Genomic DNA, 18,830 nt, shown 5'->3' on the forward strand with positions numbered 1-18,830 from the left:
GTCGAGTTGAATATCCTGTAGATCGTAGAGCTCAACACGAGCTAACTTTAACCTGGCTTTATTGCTGATTATGGAGACATCGACATCTGAAAAAAGACAGTCGCAATGGATTCTGGCCCAAGAAGATCAAGTAACGGGCAGGAGAGTTGGAATGGAGTTCTTTCACCAGATACTTTAGCATATTGGTGTGGACTTCACACCATTCACAGTAATCACCGACGCCCCGCCTCAAGATATAAAGCATGGAAGGAATTCGTAGACTGAGAATGGAAACAATGCCACGAAGAAATCTCTGGCGGGCACCAGCACTCGACAGCAGGACCCACGCACGCGCTGATGATGGTTCGACGGCTCTACTCGAGTATGTGGTTGGAGGAACCGCAGCAATGCAGAACCTGGAGGTGTTAAAGAGACAATTTGACGCGGCGACATTATTCTACCTAGAGATAGGCCCACTGATTGGTTTTGTTGAGTGGTTGTTGCCAGCTCAGATGGTGATTTTCTCGGTGAATGTCAAAAGTGCAAGGTGCGTCGCAGAGATTGAGGTTATGATCGACTTCATCAAGTCAAGCAGCGACCAAAACGCCAGAGATTCGTAGCAAATTGGAATACCAGGAAGTGGATCTGACATCGAGGAATGTGGTATATGCCAACTGAGAGAGGCAGGGAGAGAACCCATCCCCCATCAGCAATTCTAACTAGAATTATACCCGTCGAGTCCCAAACACATTAACATTCCTATATCCTCGAGAATACCGAACGTCGCGCCCTCGTCGAACATGAATCTCTACAGATCATGGATCCGTATTTTTGTTCACACGACTGAGAGTCTTGGAGTATTCGCGACGAAACGGAAGACGTTCTTTCGAGATCTTGCGAGTGTAGATCCGAAGTCTGTCGTGAGATAGAAGGTGAATCCGAGCTGAATGTTGACTTGATGTTCAAGGCAGGCTTCGTTTTCTGAGCTGGGTGTGTGTTCGAAGGGCGACGGATCTCATGGATGGCTGAGCAAACTGTTATGAAGACGGGCTTCATTGCTGGCTGGCTATCGAGACATGAGCCAAGGAGAGACGTTCGAAAGGGGGCTCGTGTGGTTCTCGTCACTGGATGCTAATCAAATTCCCTCTCTGGACTCTGGTCTCGAAGGGCGTCGAGAGTAGGCAGCAATGTCAGAGCGGAAATTCTTGGCAGCTTTCAGACTGAAGTTTTCTTGACATACCAACAGACACAGGATAGGCTACCGTCAACGAGGGAGGTTACTTGATGGACGAGGTAGGTTCAAAGCTGTTGACAAGGGCATTCAAGCTGAACATTCACTTGACCTAAGTTCAAATCAAGAACAAGCTGTTTTCCCGTTCTCAGACATAGTTGGAGGCATGAGACGAGTTTCACGATCGGTAATCAAAAGGGAGAATAACTCGAAGAGCGAAACGATATCAAGATCCAGATCATTGGCAGTGCTCCGGGTGAATACACTGTTGACGTACATTCAAAGCAAGAACTCTCATTCTCATTGTCTCAAGCTAAACATACTTACAATTGAGGGGCAACAAAGTCAAGACGGGGTTCATTGTCGATACTGATGCTTTTGACGTCAACGACGATACGACCAGACAGGCTTCAATGTCTCGAGCCCGGACAGGTATTCATTCAATCGATCAAGGGGCAACAAAACTCAAAGCTTGTCTGGCCCTGAATTGGTGGTGGCTTGATAGCCTCAAGCTGAACATTCACTGGAATGTCCCGTTCAACCAGAGATACGCATTCCCGGTAACCGTCGCGAACAGATGACACCAACGGGGAGGAAATCTCAAGACTGGCTGGCAGTGCTCACGCCGAATATCATCATTTTGACGTAAAATCGAATGAAACAGATAGGGTTGTATTCTTGATATCGTGGAGGCTGGACATTGCAACTCGAGTTCCACGAACTGAATGGTTATACGGATCAATGCTCGGTGAACCAGTCGAGGAAGGGCTCGACTATACTGTTGTTGCACAGCATCTCTTGATGCAATATGCAATCGAACGATCACTTGACGGAAAGGGCCCCCAACACTCGAAGCATAGCCTCGCTAGATACTCACTCACTCACGGTGACTCGAGATGCAAGTTCCCCTCTTACGATCTCGAGATTTCGACCCCCACAACGATGGCATCAGCCTGCTCACCTCTATCCATGCCGGATGATCCAACAAGAGGAGTGATAGACACTGACATCAAGCACATCTCTCACATAGATAGAAGCAAAACCGCTGCAACGCTGCAAATCATGTAATCATTTTCCCGCCAAGGATTCGACCTGCATTGCAGTCGTGTAGCCAAAGGAAGAAGGTCAGGGTCAGACAAGACGGACGACTCAGCAGCAAGAGTCTCGCTCGCAATCCGATGATGATGATGGGCCCCCAGATTGTTTCAAGCAAACTCCCCCTCTCACCATCCATCCATCATCCAGTAAGTACCAAGTACGACGACGCACGTCAGTTTATCTGCATCCCTGCCACGTTGTTTCCAGGATGCGGTCTCTCTCGTCGTTCGCTCGTTCTGCCACACCACGAGAACGTGGTGCGTGGTATGCGTGTGTGTCTGTATGTGTATGTATGTGCCTCACCCTCGCATTGCATCCCGAAGTGAGCTACCTAGGTATCCATGTGCCATCCTTCTAGCTCTCTGCATCGAACATTCTATCCTCTCGTTCCATGCAGGTGCCGACACACCCTCTCATCCTGCTGTGCGGGTCCCCTTGATCACCATGTTACCTCAGATATTGGGGGGCCCACTCCACCCGGAGGTCGTGGTCGTGGTCGTGGTCGATGTTCTTCGGCGGGTTTATTGTGCATCTCGCACTAGAACGACTTTATTCCCTTCCATGCATGACGGCTAAAATGGCGTTTTCCACCGACCAGCCATTCAGGAGCGCAGACTCGAGACGACTGCACCAGTAGGCGGGTGAAATGAGATTTTAGTGGCATGCACAGAAGATTGCTCCGTGCTGACGACGTCTTCTACGTCTTTTTCTAGACGCTGCAGATGGATGGATGGTGGTTGGTAGGGTTACGGTACGAGTAGCAAACTGGCATTTGACACGAGGTTCTGGCGTGGAGAGGCGTTTCGCTTCAGTACCGGTTGGTTAGCGTGGTAGTTGTGGTGGTGGTGAGCGTGAGATCCTGGGGCCGGCATTTCTGCAGATGAGTGTGAGAAAAGTTCCCGAGTCGAGTCGTCTCTCGGCAGCCACACGAGAGACGAGGACGGGAACACAAGACAAGGCAAGACAAGACAAGGAGAGACGAGAGGAGGGTACTGGAATACGTGCGGCCACCCCTGGTCGTATTACGGCTGTTGGTATTACTTACAGCATGCTAATGAAAGTTAGACTTCCGCGAATCAAATTATTCTCATCAGCCTCCTCTGTGCTGCCGCAATTATGGGTCGAAATGGGGGCTAGGAATCAGCCTCGTTTGTTTGCTCTGAATCTGGTCACTGCTCATCATAGGTTCGATAAGCATATTCGTCATTCGTCAGGGCTCGAGCATCTTGAATGGACACTCTGTATCTGTATCTGTATCTGTATCTGTTTCAAGATACCGTAGTGTTTCGAGACCGGTTTTGCATAACTCACCCCGCCAACAAACCACCCAATGACGATAACTGGCCACTGAAGGATTCCACAGATCGCATTGTGGAAAGATATGAATCTGCCTTGCCTTACCACAAGGCTCACCAATTATCATCCAAGAAAGCACTCGAAGGGAAAAGCAGACAAACTCAAATCATTCATGGGCAGATGGCGGGAATAGGAAGGGATTGACACCCTCTCACAGGCAGGGAAGAGCTTATTTTACGTGAAAGAGCTTGCTGGTTAAGTACCAGATTGTCAGATGCAAGGAGACTGCTCCGCGTTCGTATGCAGTATCGCGTGGCCGCCACCACCAACCAGCAACAGACCTGGCGGGAAAGCGTGTCTGGGATTTAAGCGCTGTCTAATCGACTAGGCCAAGGCCTGCTTGTACAGTACAGTACAGTACTGGCGCAGAGAAGAGAGGCTTCAGGACCAGGTGTGACGGGGCCTGCATCGGTTCCGTAAAAGAGGTAAACTTTACGCAGTTGAAATCTCCTGCGATGCTGGTGAGGTCAAGGTTTGATACTTTCGGCTCTGCACTTGGTACCGAAACCTCATCTTGAGTACCCGCTGAGCGCGGATGGCGGATAAGTCAGTTGGTGGAGCGAGGTGGAAACTACTGTATATCCGACCCATTCTCGACTCTTGGCCGTGCTAACGAGGAGAAGTCGAGGTTAATTCGCTTGGTGAACCAATCTCTCGGATGCAACAGCCCGAGAAGATCTTCAGTGCTAGACGTACTACGCGCGACTGTGCACAACCCCATCACTACGACTGCGCTGGCCCTACAGGGCAGTCCCTAGAACAGTAGCGTCCAGTAGTAGGAGCTCAGACTGGTTCCCGATACTGCAAGAGCTTGTATTTCTTGGGAAAGCTCCAAGCTATTTTCGCCCTACTACTGTACAGTACTTCGATGGGAACGATAGCGAGGGAGATAGCGATGACGATCTCTCTGCTTCCGAGCTTCGAGAAGACCTTTAGAAGTCGCCGAATGTCGACTGACGCACGCTGGCTACTGCTCGGTGACATCTAGTTTGGATCCCTCGCATGCACTCACTTACTCGTGACGGTCGTTCACGGAGCCAATGGATGGGCCGCATTTTTGGGGGTGCATGAAGGAGACCGTGCTTCATGTTGGGAATCTCTGATGGACGAGATTCCAACAGATCGTGGCTGGAGGATTTGGATCTCTCTCACATGGCACATGGCTAACGGGTACCTGAGCACAGCACAGCCGCTTCTTGACCTGTGGCTCCGCCTCGAGCATGTACCGATGGATGCAGAAAGGCGGTAACACAGATAGTAGTTCATGAGCGGGCTCTTGGGGAGAAAGTGAAAGTTTGAAGCTGCAATATGGGAGGGGTGAGATGACGTCGAGCGAGGCCGTCGAGACTGAGACCGCATCCTGACGTTGGAACGTATTCATTTACATTTGGGATGAAAATAAACATCGTCGGTCTCGAAAATACCTCTCCTCGAGGCTGTGTCGTCTTTGATGCCCTGGACGATACTGTACGCAGGTAGCGAGAAAAGTTTACGAGCCAGCCAATGGGGGATGCGATCTACTTGGGGCCGCTTGGGGCGGAGTAGGGAATATCGACCACGCTTGCGGTTGTGATAAGGACGAGGTGGATCATGGCACCAAACTTTGGCCTCTATCCAGACATGACGGCGTCAAGATGCGGTTAGCGAGGTGGACATGCTTCCTGCACCCGGCCTCAACGGGGAAGTATGGGAATCATGGGATTACTTAACAGGAATGGGAATAATAAGAGCGAGCAGTTATTATGGGGAGAACTTGACGAGACGTGAGAACACACAGGGCAGGGTAGGATGGGCCAGACAGGATCAGACCAGACCCGACAGGCATTCTCGTTCCCTACTTGGAGCGTCCGCTACCCTGCAAACACGCTAAACTGACCTTCTCTAGCCCCTCCCGCCGGCCTTGATGGCAGCCTGCCACGCGCGAGAGCGACATTCGACCCCCGTTTTTTGGCGCCTGGAGACGCTGGGTGGACACTGTAAACGACCGACCTGGCTGCAGCGGGTGGGGACCAGCCTGTGGCATCTTCTGGTATGGGACTGCATGAGTAATGAATGATCTGAGAACAGCCAAGAACTGGGATTTGGGAACGGAAACGGGGATTAGTGAACACCGTTGAAGAAGTTTGGCTGCTGGGGAACTTCGAGGCCGTTGCCGTTTCTGATGCTGTCTGTACCTGTACCTGGACTTTACCAGCACGCAACTTTGATGCTGCTTAGTAATTTCAGCAGCAAGTTCGCATCGCGTCTGCATTCGCATTTGCATCAGCGAGGAACGGGAACGGCGTCGTGCTCTGGAGGGATGATTAACGTTTGCGTCGAACATCACGCCAGGAGAAAGTAGTCAGGACTGAGGAAGCAGGATCACAGTCAGGATACCCCACCCGACGGACACGGCAGCCGTCCTAGCTTCCCCATCACCCATCATAGTGTGCATCTAATCTCGAGGTCACAGCAACTAGGCTCCTTTGCTTGTCTGCATACTTAAATAGCATCATGCTGCATGGGACATTTGCTTGTACGGACGTAGGCACGTGCGAGAGGAAGATGAGTGGGATACGTCCGGACTGTGGAGTGAGAGAGTAAATGGAAGGGCGTGAATAAGATATCAGGATAATTACTATGAATGCAGTGAAGGGTATATCTCAGGTGAGTGAAGTGAGGTGAAATGAATTGATGATGTTGGAATTGGAAAGCTTGACGAATGGACTTTCGGATTCGGTCTTGCATTCTAGCGAGGTTCGCCCGGCGTTTTGTACTCGGCGAACCGCCATCTTGATTTACGTAGGGAAAGTAAAGTACTGTAGTTTCCGCTGCTCATCACACTCAGCATTGCAGCAAGCAATCAAATGAAAGCAGCCAAACGAAAGTAACCAAAGCAAAGCACACAAGCACACAAGCACACAAGCACACCAGCACACCAATTCGAGACTCCATAGACGAACGCACCAGTCATCCATCGCCAACGAGTTGCTGAACTCGTCATGGTCGGTGGTGATCCGCAAGTATCGGTACCTATCTCGTATCTTAGTGTCCGTCAGCCCTCAGCACCTTAAATGTCGAACGGCTCACAGCTGCTACGGCCAGCTCCAGCGTCGCGCGAGTCTGAGTGGTTGAGGGCATCGTAAGTTCTCACCTTCTGCTGCTAAACCCTACAGCTGTATGAGCCATACAGCGGCAGTCTCCCATCTGCTTTTCCCATCATCGTCCTCGTCCCTGTCAAACAGACAACCAGTCGTGAACCAGTCGCCGGCACACTCGCTCAGTTACTCACCATGTTGTTGTCTGGCCTTCGTTTATGACTGACTGTTTCTAACAATACCTTCTACCTTCCCATCTTATCCCATCTGACACTATAGCTATACCACTCCCAGCAAGCGTCCGTCTAAGATTGTAAGTCTGACAGGACAGGATAGTGCTCGATGAACGCTGCCCCAGTGTTGCCTGGCCTGTTCTGTGTCGTCGGTTCCCCGGTCGTCTTGACTTCCCTTCACTGAGTTCCCTTGCACGATGGATCTAACGGGTGCCAACGCCCCCCGTTTCCATATCCCGGTCCGCAGCTTCGCACTCTAACTACAGTAAAATCCGCGCTGGACTGCACCCTTATCCACCGCCGGATCCCTGGGCAGGGACATGGGTAACAAGGGCCACGGCCATCATTCTCGACGGCCCTGGTCCGCTGGAAATTCCCTGTGCACCAGAATGGAGCACTGGAACAGTCATCCGAGCTTCATGTCAGCAACAGCAACCACTATGCCAAAACCCTCTCGAGTCTATGCCCAGCACGGCAAGATTGACAGCATGCTGCAGTCCTCAATAGCCCTAGCTGTCACCGCTGTGGCCTGCAAGTGGCCTTTCGTCGTAGGTCGACCCAATGTCGTCTCATCCTCGACCCCCCACCCCAGCTCGTGCTCCCCAGTCCTCGTCCCAGTCCTGCTCCGAGGTAGCCAGTGCAGTACAGTAAAGCCCCATTGTTCCCAAATTCCTACCTACTGCGACCCACGCCACCCCAAATGGCCCCCCCTCCCCTGATCTGATGCCCATCCCATTGTGCAGCACCAGCACGCAGGTTTATTTGGGTTGGTACTGTACGGAGTAGACTGTACCTTTGCATCGGTTCTCACTAGCTCGACTAAACCCTTCGAGATGCACACCCTGCCCTGCAGCCTGAAGCGGTCATTTGGCATGTTGGCTAGGGTCGTGGCTCTCTCCCCTACCGATTCCTCTCGTCTTCCTGGGAAGGTCAAGCAAGTCAAGCCCCTCCATCCTCATCTAGCACTGCCGTTACACCCTTGGAACGTCAGGATTTACATTAGACCCATCACCGTTGTGTTATTATAATATGTTTGTTTGAAGATGGACACCACCATCACCTCCACCTCCTCCAAGAGATTTAGTTTAAATCTGCCTTGAATTCCTTTCAAACTTCTCCATCGCCCTCCTCCCAAAATCCAACAGCAACAACAGTTTTACGTCTTGCTCACTCCACTCTTCCTCCAAGGCTACCTCCCGTTCTTGAGCTTGGGCACTCCCACGGCATCTCTCTCTCTCTCCTGGATACCTCCCGCACTTCCTGGCACTTCTTAAACGTGCCCTCCCCCTCACTAAGTCATCGGTATACCGTACATGAGGTCACCAATCACGCTCGTGCATCCTTCCTGCCTACCTCAGCATCCTCGATAAAGCTGTTGGCTTTCCCAGGCTAGCCCCCAGCAACGTTCTGTATTTGGTGGCCACTCTTCATTACATCGTACTACATAATCCATCCTCCTCCCTCCTATTCCCATCATACATAAAGATGGAGTTGACCCCACAATCCGCACGCTCACCAACCTCACCATATCCATACTCTTCGAACCCTCAGCCACTCTATGAATATCCATCACCAGCCCAGAGTGACTCTCGCTATCGTTCCACGGATTCTTTACAAGGACTCGGCCTCTACTCGTGTCCAATGTCAAGTTCGGCCGTGGAGAATGTATCAGTAACGAGCATTCCCTCTCCCGCCGGATCAACCAACTGGTCAAACGCAGCTTTGCAGCATCGGGATACTCCAAGGTCATCTCACTCTACACCTAATCTACTTCAGGCAGAGTATGATCATTTTGCGCCATTCCATTCAACAACGCAGGTCCCATATAGTCATGATATATACTCAGCTCACACTGCTGAAGTAAACACTGTTCTTCCCGCCTCCCCAGCTGATTCCTGCAACACTTCTGAACGCTCTTCCTTCTCCTCAGCTCCAGTCTCCGAGATCTTCACTCAAGCTGGTTCCATCCACTCCTTCACTCCACGCATCAAGATGGAGGACCACCCAGACTTTGTTGGACACGACACCATGATGATGAGCTCCCCACAGTTGAGCCATACTATCATGGTTTCGTCCGCTGGCCCTTACGCTGGAAGCCTTGATGCAACTTTCTACGATCAACCACCTATGGGATGGCCAAAGATGGAATATGGCAACCCTCCAGATCTACCAGGCATCTCTTCTCTACCAATTCCACATTACGACAGACGTTCAGAGAGCCAAGAGAGGGGCACATCCGGCTCCCAAGCTCAACGACGCCCCAATGGAGTACCCCGCACCCGGACTCGAAGACTCACTTCAAAAGAAGACGCAAACTTCCAATGTCACGTCAAAGGATGTGGCAAGCTATTTGGAAGAAGCTACAATTTCAAGGCTCACATGGAGACCCATGATGCCAGCCGGGAATACCCATTCCCATGTCCAGTTAAGGACTGCAACAAGAAGTTTGTCCGGAAGACGGACCTCCAAAGACACCACCAGAGTGTCCACATGAAGCAGAGAAACCACCGATGCGACTACTGCAGTCGATTCTTCGCCAGAAAAGATACACTAAGACGGTAAGCCTCACCCCCTTGTACCTGACATCAGACATAAGCTAATGAAGCCTCCCAGACACATGGAAGACGGCTGCTCAAAGCGATTTGACATTGAGACCGTCGACTTCAGACCACAGAGCTACAGCAACACCTCGGACCACCACAACATGAGGATTCCCGCCCGCTCCTCTGTAGACACCCATCACGCGTCCAGACAAGCATCCTACAGCTCCGGAACGCACTACACCCCACCACCGCACTCAGTAGGTTCTTCTACAAGTCGCAGCAACGGCGGCAGCGGCGGCCCGCAAACGCATGACAGCTCTCTCACGTCAGCTCCTGGAGGTTCCTCCTACCTCGAGCGACAAGAGTACCACCTTGGCCAGGAAAGCGGAGGCGGAGGCCACGAAGCCGTATGGTCGAACTGATCACTTACGTACGAAAGAAAGCTTCAATCGTATACGAAAGCGATTTCTGTTCATCACATCTCATTTCTCTGTATCTCTCCAACGACGACGTAATGGGAATAACGCGAAAAATATGCAATGCGACACTACCGGCGCAGTCAGAGCAACACAAGAAAATGCCGCCTCACTTTTTTTTTGCGCTTCCTCGGTTTCTGGGCCTTCGATACGGGCTTCGAGAACGAATGGATGGGTTGGGATGGGGTGGATGATGGCTGGGTAACGTTCTTGGGGGCGGCTGATGGTTACACGATACATACAATACGCGCATGGATGATCATCAGCAACGCATTCGGAAGGGCGACCGCCCTTTTCTCTGCTCTTCTCTCTTTTGGGGTGGGATATCAAAATGGATGGATTGGGACGGATAACTGGGGACTAGGAAGGGATAGGAAAGGAGGGGTCTTTTGCACCCCTGGTGTTCCGGGATATGAATGTTTTTTTGTCTTCTTCTTCACTTCTCTTCACTTTTTTTTTGGCTTTTGTTTTTTTTTTCACTTCACTTCACTTTGATTGTATCTATTTGTTTTTGTACTAGAATACCCTTTTAGGCGCATTCAGTTGTGTAAACCACCACTTCTACTACTACGTATCTCACATATGGGGCCTCAAGCAGATAGAAAGAGAATCACAGTATTTCAAATCTTCAAAAAAATGCTCCACTCTCTCTCTCTCTCTCATCAGTGATTAAAAAAAGAACATGCTGAAAGTACAGTACAACGCGCCGCCGAGTCTTGCGAGATCGAGGAGAAGCTTCGAGTCGCCATGCTTTGAACCGTGCTTCACGAGCTGACCAATCACACCCGACCCCCTCTTGGCACCCCGTCTGGCGGCTACCCAGCACCCTGAGTGGCCGAAGCGTATTTCCATCCATCTACCCCCCCCCCCCAGCAACGTACAGTAAGGCCGGGCTAAACGTTCGGCCGATCGATCGGTCGACCCGGTCACGCTTTTTTGCTTCCAATTTTCCTTCCTCACTCTCTCTCCAGGTCTCTCTCTCTCTCTCTCTCTCTCTTACACTGGCTGCATATGCATGGAAGGTTCTCTGGTCGTCAGGGAGGGAACGAGATTGGGGGTGCTGTGCTGTTTGGGAATGGGAAAATGTTGGCTGGCTGGCTGGCTGGCTGCTGGCTGCTGGCCCATCATCGCAAGCGGGAAGGCTGGCTGGCTAGCTGGATGGATGAATTGAACTGCAGCAAGCAACAAGCAAGACAAGCTGATTGATTGTTGTACGTACAAATCGCTGTTCGTTGCAATTTTCGAGGTGTTGAGGTACAGGTTGGTATGTGGGGCTAGAGAAGAGAGAGAGAGGCTGGTTGGAGTCGGTTCTCGTAAGCAAGCAAGCAAGCCTTGTTGCACGGATCTTGAGAGGAGGGAGGGAAGTGGGCGCAGGATGGGCATCCCGGCGCGATTCGATTCTGAGTTTGGGAGGGAATGCGGTTTAGTGCGTGAGGGAGGGAGGGAGGGAGGAGGAGGAGCTAGTGGTGGTGGTGGTGGTGGTGGTGGGCCGTTGCGGGTAATTCTGAACAACTACAGCACGGACTGGACTGGCTGGCTTGCAGGGGGGTGTCTTTACCGCGCGGGTTTCGAGATGTGAGGGCCCTTGTTGGTGGGAAAGGGAGGGAGGGTTCAGGGTAGGGTAGGGTAGGGTAGGGCATGGATGGGGAGGGGTGGTACCGTTCCGTACAGTACAGTAGGAGGCTTGTTCTTTGTTCGCTTGCTTTGGGGGGCTTTTGGAGCGGGAGTGGAAGTGGTGGTGGCTTTTCCTTCTGACAAATACTGAACAGACACGGACGGTACTTGGTACTGCACGATCACAGAAACGGTACTTTTTCCTTTCGTCAGAGCATGGGCCGTGAGTGATAGGTGACGGGAGCAAGCCTGGAATGGAATACGGCGTTGCAGGAAGAGGAAGAGGAAGATGCGCGATAAATGGTCGGAATTTACGATGTGTGGCGTCTGATTGGCGGAGGTACGATATCCGTTGACATAGGTAGAGGAGCGACAAGCGAGCCCCATTCAGGGGTAAGCTAAGTGGTAGGAGCTGAACGTACTTTGTACCTTCCCTTCGTCATTTGCTTCTTCTACCACAGACATTGACAGCAGCATCTTATTGCAGATGCTATGAGTTCTAATTTTATCACACTTTTTATATTAAAGGGCCTCTTGTTTGGGGGATCACTGCCTGAAATTCCCGACAGTCTGGTAAAAGCAATCTGGTCGCATTGCGGTGCCTAAGACTTGAGATGAACTTTTAATATAAGAGAGTGGAGTACAGCAGCATGCCAGCAGCAGTAAAGTACAGTACGCATAAATGGAGGGTCTCCAGGTCTCCAGCCAGAGCCCCCCTTTTGCTCGCCTCGTCTCCCCTCTTTCAGCCCCTCCACCCCATGAAATTCAACAATGGGCTCACTCTCCATTGATCCCTATACGTGTCAATAAGAGGCGCGTCTCCGCGGGCCATTGGCTCGTCTACGAGGCTATTGCTTGTCAAACACGTTTTCCCAGATACCGGCTTCTCTGGCAGCACCTGCCGGTTTGGTGTTTCCCAGCTTCAGATCATCATCTTACCAAACTCGCCTATGCTCAGAGCCGTTTCGAGCGACCTCGTCGACTCCGCATTCAGCCATTCGTGATTCTAGCCGTCGAGTTTCGTGTCTCTTGCGCATTCCGAGTGGTGCGTGCATGCGTGAAGGAGGGACGCCTTGCTGACCTCATTCTTGTGCTCTGGTTGCGCAAATCAAATTAGAATAGAAAGTAGTAGGATGGATGCTGCTTGCTTGGCTGAGAGAGAAAGAGGGCGAATAACGCTCCATCACCATCACCATCACCATCACCATCACCAGATCATGTACAGTGTGTACTGTAGTCTGCTGCCCTTACGAGCCGTCGCTGACAGGAAATTCCGAGCAGGCAAATGAGAGTACAGCGCGGGCTCCTCATGCGGATTCTCTCGACGGAAGTAAGGTTTTAAGCTACTGCCGTACAACGCCGATATGACATGGTCTGAACGTGGAGATTTCTGACGATGCTGCTGAAATGCTGCTGGAGATACGGTCTCAATGTCCGTCTTGTGGCTTTTCAGCCCCAACCTAAACCCCACCGGACGCCGTTGTTGTCCGTGATGCCGATTGGCGTGCCTGGCGTTCAGTCTTCAGTCGGCCCATGTTCCCTCCAGCCATGCGTCGAGAGCCTGAGCCTGAGCCTGTTGTTCACCGTTCGTGGTGTCTGGGCGTGCAGGCAGGGCAGGAGGTTCAGTTCCTGTCACCGAAAGTGCAGAGATAGAGATAGAGATGCAAAGCGAAGGCGGCAGTGTTGTCGTGTGGTAGTAGCAGTGTGAGTAGTAACAATACACTCACTCGTTGGTATCGTACCGCTTTGTCTGTTCGGCACGGGTGAAGTGAAGCAAGCCATGAAGGTGTGTTGCGGCAGAATTCGTCTTGAGACGACAACTCAGCAATGCATCCATCGTCAACACAGCCCTCTTGTCGCAATCTATTGCCCGTTATTTTTCACGTAAATATGTCTGTGGCCCCCAAGCAACCGCTATCTTCTCAATTTTTCGTCCTTCCGCATCTTCACTCGGTCCCGTTACTACGACGTCGTCGTCGTTCGGGCTTCAATATTATTCTCGGGGTGGCTGGTTCTCCTAGTCGTGTGCTGGCCAATATCAGGACGGGCGGAGTCCAATCTGCACTGCGATGCGATGCCATACCATACCATGCCAGGCCCTGCGGAGATACGACGTGACGGCATGAACTGGCGACGCGGGCAAGAGAAACGACGATGGTTTGCTATGATTTGATTCCATACACACCGACCGACACTGATCGTGCATAGTAAAATGTTGGTTTCTGAGGTGATGTTGGAACTAGCATTCGGGGATTCTGGCCGTCGTACGTACGTGACGTCGAATCAAGCCACCAAGCCACTGTGCCCCCCGGCGCTTAAATGTCTCTCGATGCTCGATGCTCGATGCTCGACACTTGCACGCCCACGCTTGGCAACGCCCTGCAGCCTTCAACTCCAACTCGCGCCGTCCCGATGGCACAGCAGCAGTTGTCACGATTCGGTGTGCAACACAGGCCCGAAGCTGGCGCCTGCACTTTCATTATCAGTGGCCAGCGCCCTCTCGTCTTACGCCGACCAGCTAAGCATTGCCTCGATCTGGTGCGATTAGTCGCGTCTCTCGCGTCGTGTGGCTATCGCAGAGCGCTTATACTCGCGTTCGTATATGTTCACCATCTGTATGCTGTTCCGAGCGATCGTCGAGTCGAGAGGCACAGTTGGAACTGTAGATCCAAGTCTGGATCTCGGCCGAGATGCCTTTCTTCACCATGCGCAGCGGCACAAGACTTTTTCTCCGCCGGGTCGTTTACCACACTTGGTAACACGAGTCGACGAACTACTCAAGACCTACCTAGTAGCATGAAGAAGTCTTTTTCCCTTCGAGAAGCTCTCAAGGGTACCCAAGAACAATCTAGACAAGGCGTCCAGAATGGAAAAGTCTCTTGGAACATGAGCCGCGGCACTGCAGCAAAGCAAAGCCCTTGTACCCGGAAGGCTTAACATTCCCGTTAAAGGAGTCAATTCTTATTCCCTGCGCAAAGAGAGACATTTAGGGGTATACGCAACGAATCTACGTGATAGCATCTTTCCTCTTGCGGTCATGATCACTCGATGAGTGTCTCCCTTAGCGATTGTATGATGGACTCCTCGCAACCCAGTCATACCTTTCCCTTTGCCATTCAACGGGAGCCAATGCCAGGCAACCAACAATCTCGGTCCGGCATTCCCTGGAATCCCTCGAGTGAGGACTCCCCACCGTTGCCACCATATGCAGACGAGCACTCGAATGGATCTCTCTTGATCCTGTGATTGCTTAGGCCTGCGACCAACATCCAACAAGAAAGAGTACAGTACGCCTATTCCAATGGGAACACTGGTGGGTACCACGTCAAAGGAGGGTTTTCCTATCTCCAAGAGGGTGTGTTCGGGACGTTCGGTGCATTTCCCGTTCTGAAGACGGCAGTGGGGTTGCTGAAGATTTCCGAAGATCTACGTTGTCTGATTCGATTCCTTCCCTGATCTCCTCATTGAAGGGGTCCCCCAAATAGACCCCAACATGTTAGTTATATGCCGATAACGGTTTGATTTCCCAAGGATGAGCACACCATATTCGCGTCTGTGGAGGATTCCCTTCTTCCCCTCACACGTGGCCGTTGGCAGCGTGCATACCGAGCTTCCTCCTTCGTCCTACCAGGAAGGGCTGGCACGCCCTGGGATTTGTCCATTTTTCGTTGCAACCAAGAAAAATCCACGTTCTAATCTCGCTCTTGACAGATCGGTACCAAAGTTGCTCTTTCCACGTTTCTTGGCCTGCGTGCAGGTCTACTGTACTGCACTCTCTCTTTCCGAATGCTTGCAAGCACGCGCGCCTTTGCCTTCTTGTTGCATACGTTTCAGAACGTTGTCTCTTTCGTAGTACATCCCTCACTAAACGTGTCTCTCCCCGGCCAAGGGAAGTAGATCCGCACCCTCCGGTATACGAACCGTTGGCTGAGAATTGTTTGGTGTACGACGATGGTGCAATATGCGTAGATCATACTGGTGGTTGCTGGGAAAGGAGCCCATACATTTTTCTGCAGTACGACCTAGGAAACGTGGGGTACAGTATGATGATGGCAGGAAATGGCTGTCTTACGATACCTCTGAAACTCTTTGGGTAACTCCTTGAAGCATTATTTTTCTCTCTGATAACAAGAAATGTATCAGGCTTAACCAGGCTCGAAACGCATCCTCTCTCAGAAAAAAACCTGATGGCGAGGCAGACTCAGATGAAACTTCTGGATGATACACTTTGCCCGCCCATTCTCCCCCTCTACCACCAATCGAAACAAGCGTCATCTTACACTCTCCTCTACTCTCAGGTTACTCGAACTGATCTCCCGCGCAAACAGCCCATATCCAGAAGGCGGAAAATCAGATGCGGCAACGGCGCAATCTCGACAACGACAGCCATTCTCCACACCATAACGTCAAGACGCAAGGCGCGGTCACGGCGCAACGGTAAATCCCAATTGTCTCCGTTTTTTTTTTTTTTTAACTAATTCCCCTCGAAACGAAACACTCTTTTCGGATTCGCTTCCAGATAAAACGAGGATAGATATGTTTCGGATAGGGGGAGGTATTCAAGATGGAAGGAAGAAAGGAAGGAATATCCTGTCTAGGGGGCAATTCTGATACTCATACCACGGTCTCTCGGATGCCACGAGGAAAGGGGGGGGCTCCAACATCAACATGGATGGGCTGGAAGTTAGTGCTGAAGGGTCAGGTAGGTACAGGTACAAGTCCATTTTATTTTATTTTAAATAATATTCGGCGGCGTAGGATAGGATTGACTCGAAGTAGCAGCGAGATGGATAGCTTCATTACGTGAATAGCATCCATACATAGAATCGTAAGAAAAATTCAAAGTTATTTTTGAAGAAAACAGACAGAGTTATTTCTGACGAGCAGCAGCACAGAGAGGCCCCCAACAATCTAAGTGAGAGGGTGAGTGAATGAATGCCTGTAAGCGTTTCTGGCACGGAAAAAGTTAATTTTGAACGGGCACAGCTACAGTAGCACGGTGGTGAATCAATCGTAGAAGGGAGTTCGTAGAGTGATCGTTGAATGATTGTGCCTGTTGCCTGAGTGAAAGTCTTGCTTTGCTTTGCTTTGCTTTGATGTAATGATGAAGTGACTCAGTCGCCGAGTTGCAACAAAACCCTCCCTCCTTCTGCCTAGACGTACCTAAACATCTCGTTGTCCAACACCACAGAAAGTGACTCCCACAGCCTACTCACCTCCAGGCAATGACTCGCTCACCACAACATAATTTAGTATTAGCACTTAGCATAGCATAGCATGTTTGGAAGTGAAGGCTAGTAAGTGCTGAGGGTATGTTGACCGAGTGTTCGTCGATGAAGCCGTGCTACCAGACTGAATACCATCGTTGAAGCTTCCTCGTATGCTACCCGACTCTTATGATCGTGTTCAACTCTTAATGTCCCGGCAGCCAGAGGTCTCCGTCGGATTATCTAGTGTATGGCATATCAGGAGAGTTGATGCTGTTGATGGAATGCCTAGGTGTTTGTCGCGATGAAGGGATCTGGGATCATGTTAAGTCAGGTGAATGAACACCATCAGGTTGAGCATTCCTCTAACGCTAACTGACTCCTCTCAGGGACGTTCGAGTGGAGATGCCTTTGTCAAATGTTCATTGAATGGAGGACAACAAGATTGATGGAATCTTCTCGTTGACGTTGAGCTCGAGATTGCACAACAAGTAGAGTACATGAACGCCATCACATTGAAGCTGCTAACTGACTCTTTCCAACAAAGCAGTTGTTACATCTCATCTCGTCACAGACCACGGCGACTCATCCATCTTGCGTTCTGGTCGAAAGTCGAAGTCCACCCTCGATCGCCTTCCTTGCCAATCACTCTCATGTTTTCGAATCATCGACGAGTATACTGGTGGACAATGAGATGAGTTATCACAGCTCAGTCTGTGGCAGATAGTTAACGGGTGTAATATCACGAAGGTTAAAGAGGCTCTCCTTCAACACTTTTTCTCTTTACAGTGCTTCTCTCACCCAGGCAACACTCCTCATTCACTTCACGAGATCAAGTGAACAGACTGTCCTCCTCTCTCAACTGCACACTCATCGCATGTTCCTCACGCCTCAATTACAGCTAAGCATATTCCACTGCATGTGATCTTCTCAACAAAAGCATACTCATCGTCAACTCCAACACCCGCGAAAACGCTACCGGCATGCAAACAGCCGGTACAACCCCATCCATCATCCATCTTGAGATCTGAAGCATCCAGTCTCCATCAACACCGAGTACAAACACACTCCTAACCAGTCCTCTATCGCAATCGTACATACAGTACTTCCTCCACACTTCCAGCAACCCAGCTCGCTCTTCCAACTCAAGGTTCAGACGTCCACGAAACGCAACTCTCCCTTCACGATCCAACTCTCTGCGACGGCTCCCAGCCAGTTCAACATCCCAAGTTTGCACCTCAAGTGGCAAAAGTCAAGATCCTATCGATCGGTTTCAAAAAGGAACGTACCAGGAACGGAGACAGTTGGGAGGGAACGAAGGATTCTCTTGCCTGCTGCTTTGGAACAAGTTTCTAGATGGGAAGATAAGAAGCCGGTAGGTTGGTTGGTAGGAACAAGGTTGATTTCTCTTCGGCATTTGAGATGGTGATGGGTTTGGGGACGGATAGATGGGGTTGCAAGTGCATGCAGCGACGTCAGCGCAGAGTTCTTGACAAGGTCGAAGAGCTTTGGTGTGGAGATCAGGAAAGGAAGACAGCTCTTTTGATATGGCATAATAACCTCTTTTGATCAATTCTTCGTGGAATCTAAACCGATAATTTGAGTGTATGCTCTCGCAAGCAGTGACGTGAAGTCTTTCGCTGCTTCAGGACACAAGCCTCTCATAATCATTCGAGGAAGGAACCAGAAAGACTCATTTCCTAGAAACCAGCTGGGGTATCTAGGGATCAAAAGCTTCATGATATGGCGAAGATGTATATGGAGAAGTAGTTCATTTGGCATCTTTGCAGGAGAAGAAGAAGTTGATCGATCGTCCTTATAGTCGAGCATTAGGCCGCCCTACTGGTCGTGCTACCGCTCTGTCTGTTTTTTGTCAGTATACTTTTGTAGTTACTTGGTCTTATGTTTCGCAGGTGCAAGCTAGTACGAACTCGATGATGGTTAGGAGTGGATTTAGCTTTAATGGAGGTGATGGAGGTGTACGGCAATGCGGGAAGGCGAATCTTGTAGACGGAT

At 50.8% G+C, this 18,830-nt stretch overlaps 5 protein-coding genes across 5 annotated transcripts; 2 read left to right on the forward strand and 3 right to left on the reverse strand.

Moving 5' to 3' along the window:
• Positions 1-5,260: 5,260 nt before the first annotated feature.
• On the reverse strand, positions 5,261-6,214 carry LY89DRAFT_167423 (uncharacterized protein). Its single transcript, XM_018205542.1, has one exon. The coding sequence runs from the start codon at positions 5,985-5,987 to the stop codon at positions 5,499-5,501; it is 489 nt and encodes a 162-aa protein (XP_018077461.1). The 5' UTR covers positions 5,988-6,214; the 3' UTR covers positions 5,261-5,498.
• Positions 6,215-8,231: 2,017 nt separating this feature from the next.
• On the forward strand, positions 8,232-9,969 carry LY89DRAFT_167467 (uncharacterized protein). Its single transcript, XM_018205543.1, has 2 exons — positions 8,232-9,532; positions 9,588-9,969. Exons 1-2 carry the CDS (start codon positions 8,460-8,462, stop codon positions 9,937-9,939), a joined length of 1,425 nt encoding a protein of 474 aa, XP_018077462.1. The 5' UTR covers positions 8,232-8,459; the 3' UTR covers positions 9,940-9,969.
• Positions 9,970-10,346: 377 nt separating this feature from the next.
• Positions 10,347-10,864, reverse strand: LY89DRAFT_679914 (uncharacterized protein). The gene has a single exon (XM_018213968.1). It carries the CDS (start codon positions 10,843-10,845, stop codon positions 10,663-10,665), a length of 183 nt encoding a protein of 60 aa, XP_018077463.1. The 5' UTR covers positions 10,846-10,864; the 3' UTR covers positions 10,347-10,662.
• LY89DRAFT_167493 (uncharacterized protein) lies at positions 10,739-11,573 on the reverse strand. Its single transcript, XM_018205544.1, has 2 exons — positions 11,497-11,573; positions 10,739-11,397 (listed from the first exon to the last, which is right to left on the reverse strand). The coding sequence occupies exon 2, from the start codon at positions 11,374-11,376 to the stop codon at positions 10,990-10,992; it is 387 nt and encodes a 128-aa protein (XP_018077464.1). The 5' UTR covers positions 11,377-11,397; positions 11,497-11,573; the 3' UTR covers positions 10,739-10,989.
• Positions 11,574-13,595: 2,022 nt separating this feature from the next.
• On the forward strand, positions 13,596-14,842 carry LY89DRAFT_167529 (uncharacterized protein). Its single transcript, XM_018205545.1, has 2 exons — positions 13,596-13,764; positions 13,816-14,842. The coding sequence occupies exon 2, from the start codon at positions 13,927-13,929 to the stop codon at positions 14,542-14,544; it is 618 nt and encodes a 205-aa protein (XP_018077465.1). The 5' UTR covers positions 13,596-13,764; positions 13,816-13,926; the 3' UTR covers positions 14,545-14,842.
• Positions 14,843-18,830: the final 3,988 nt, after the last annotated feature.

The sequence above is a fragment of the Mollisia scopiformis genome (assembly GCF_001500285.1).
Source record: "Mollisia scopiformis unplaced genomic scaffold LY89scaffold_2, whole genome shotgun sequence".
Taxonomy (NCBI): domain Eukaryota; kingdom Fungi; phylum Ascomycota; class Leotiomycetes; order Helotiales; family Mollisiaceae; genus Mollisia; species Mollisia scopiformis.

Coding starts and splice junctions, on each gene's coding strand:
- LY89DRAFT_167529 (XM_018205545.1), top strand. CDS start 13,927: ATGTCTCTCGATGCTCGATGCTCGATGCTCGACACTTGCACGCCCACG.
- LY89DRAFT_167423 (XM_018205542.1), bottom strand. CDS start 5,987: ATGTTCGACGCAAACGTTAATCATCCCTCCAGAGCACGACGCCGTTCC.
- LY89DRAFT_679914 (XM_018213968.1), bottom strand. CDS start 10,845: ATGGAAATACGCTTCGGCCACTCAGGGTGCTGGGTAGCCGCCAGACGG.
- LY89DRAFT_167493 (XM_018205544.1), bottom strand. CDS start 11,376: ATGCCCATCCTGCGCCCACTTCCCTCCCTCCTCTCAAGATCCGTGCAA.
- LY89DRAFT_167467 (XM_018205543.1), top strand. CDS start 8,460: ATGGAGTTGACCCCACAATCCGCACGCTCACCAACCTCACCATATCCA. Junction 9,533..9,587: donor AGAAAAGATACACTAAGACG/GTAAGCCTCACC, acceptor GAAGCCTCCCAG/ACACATGGAAGACGGCTGCT.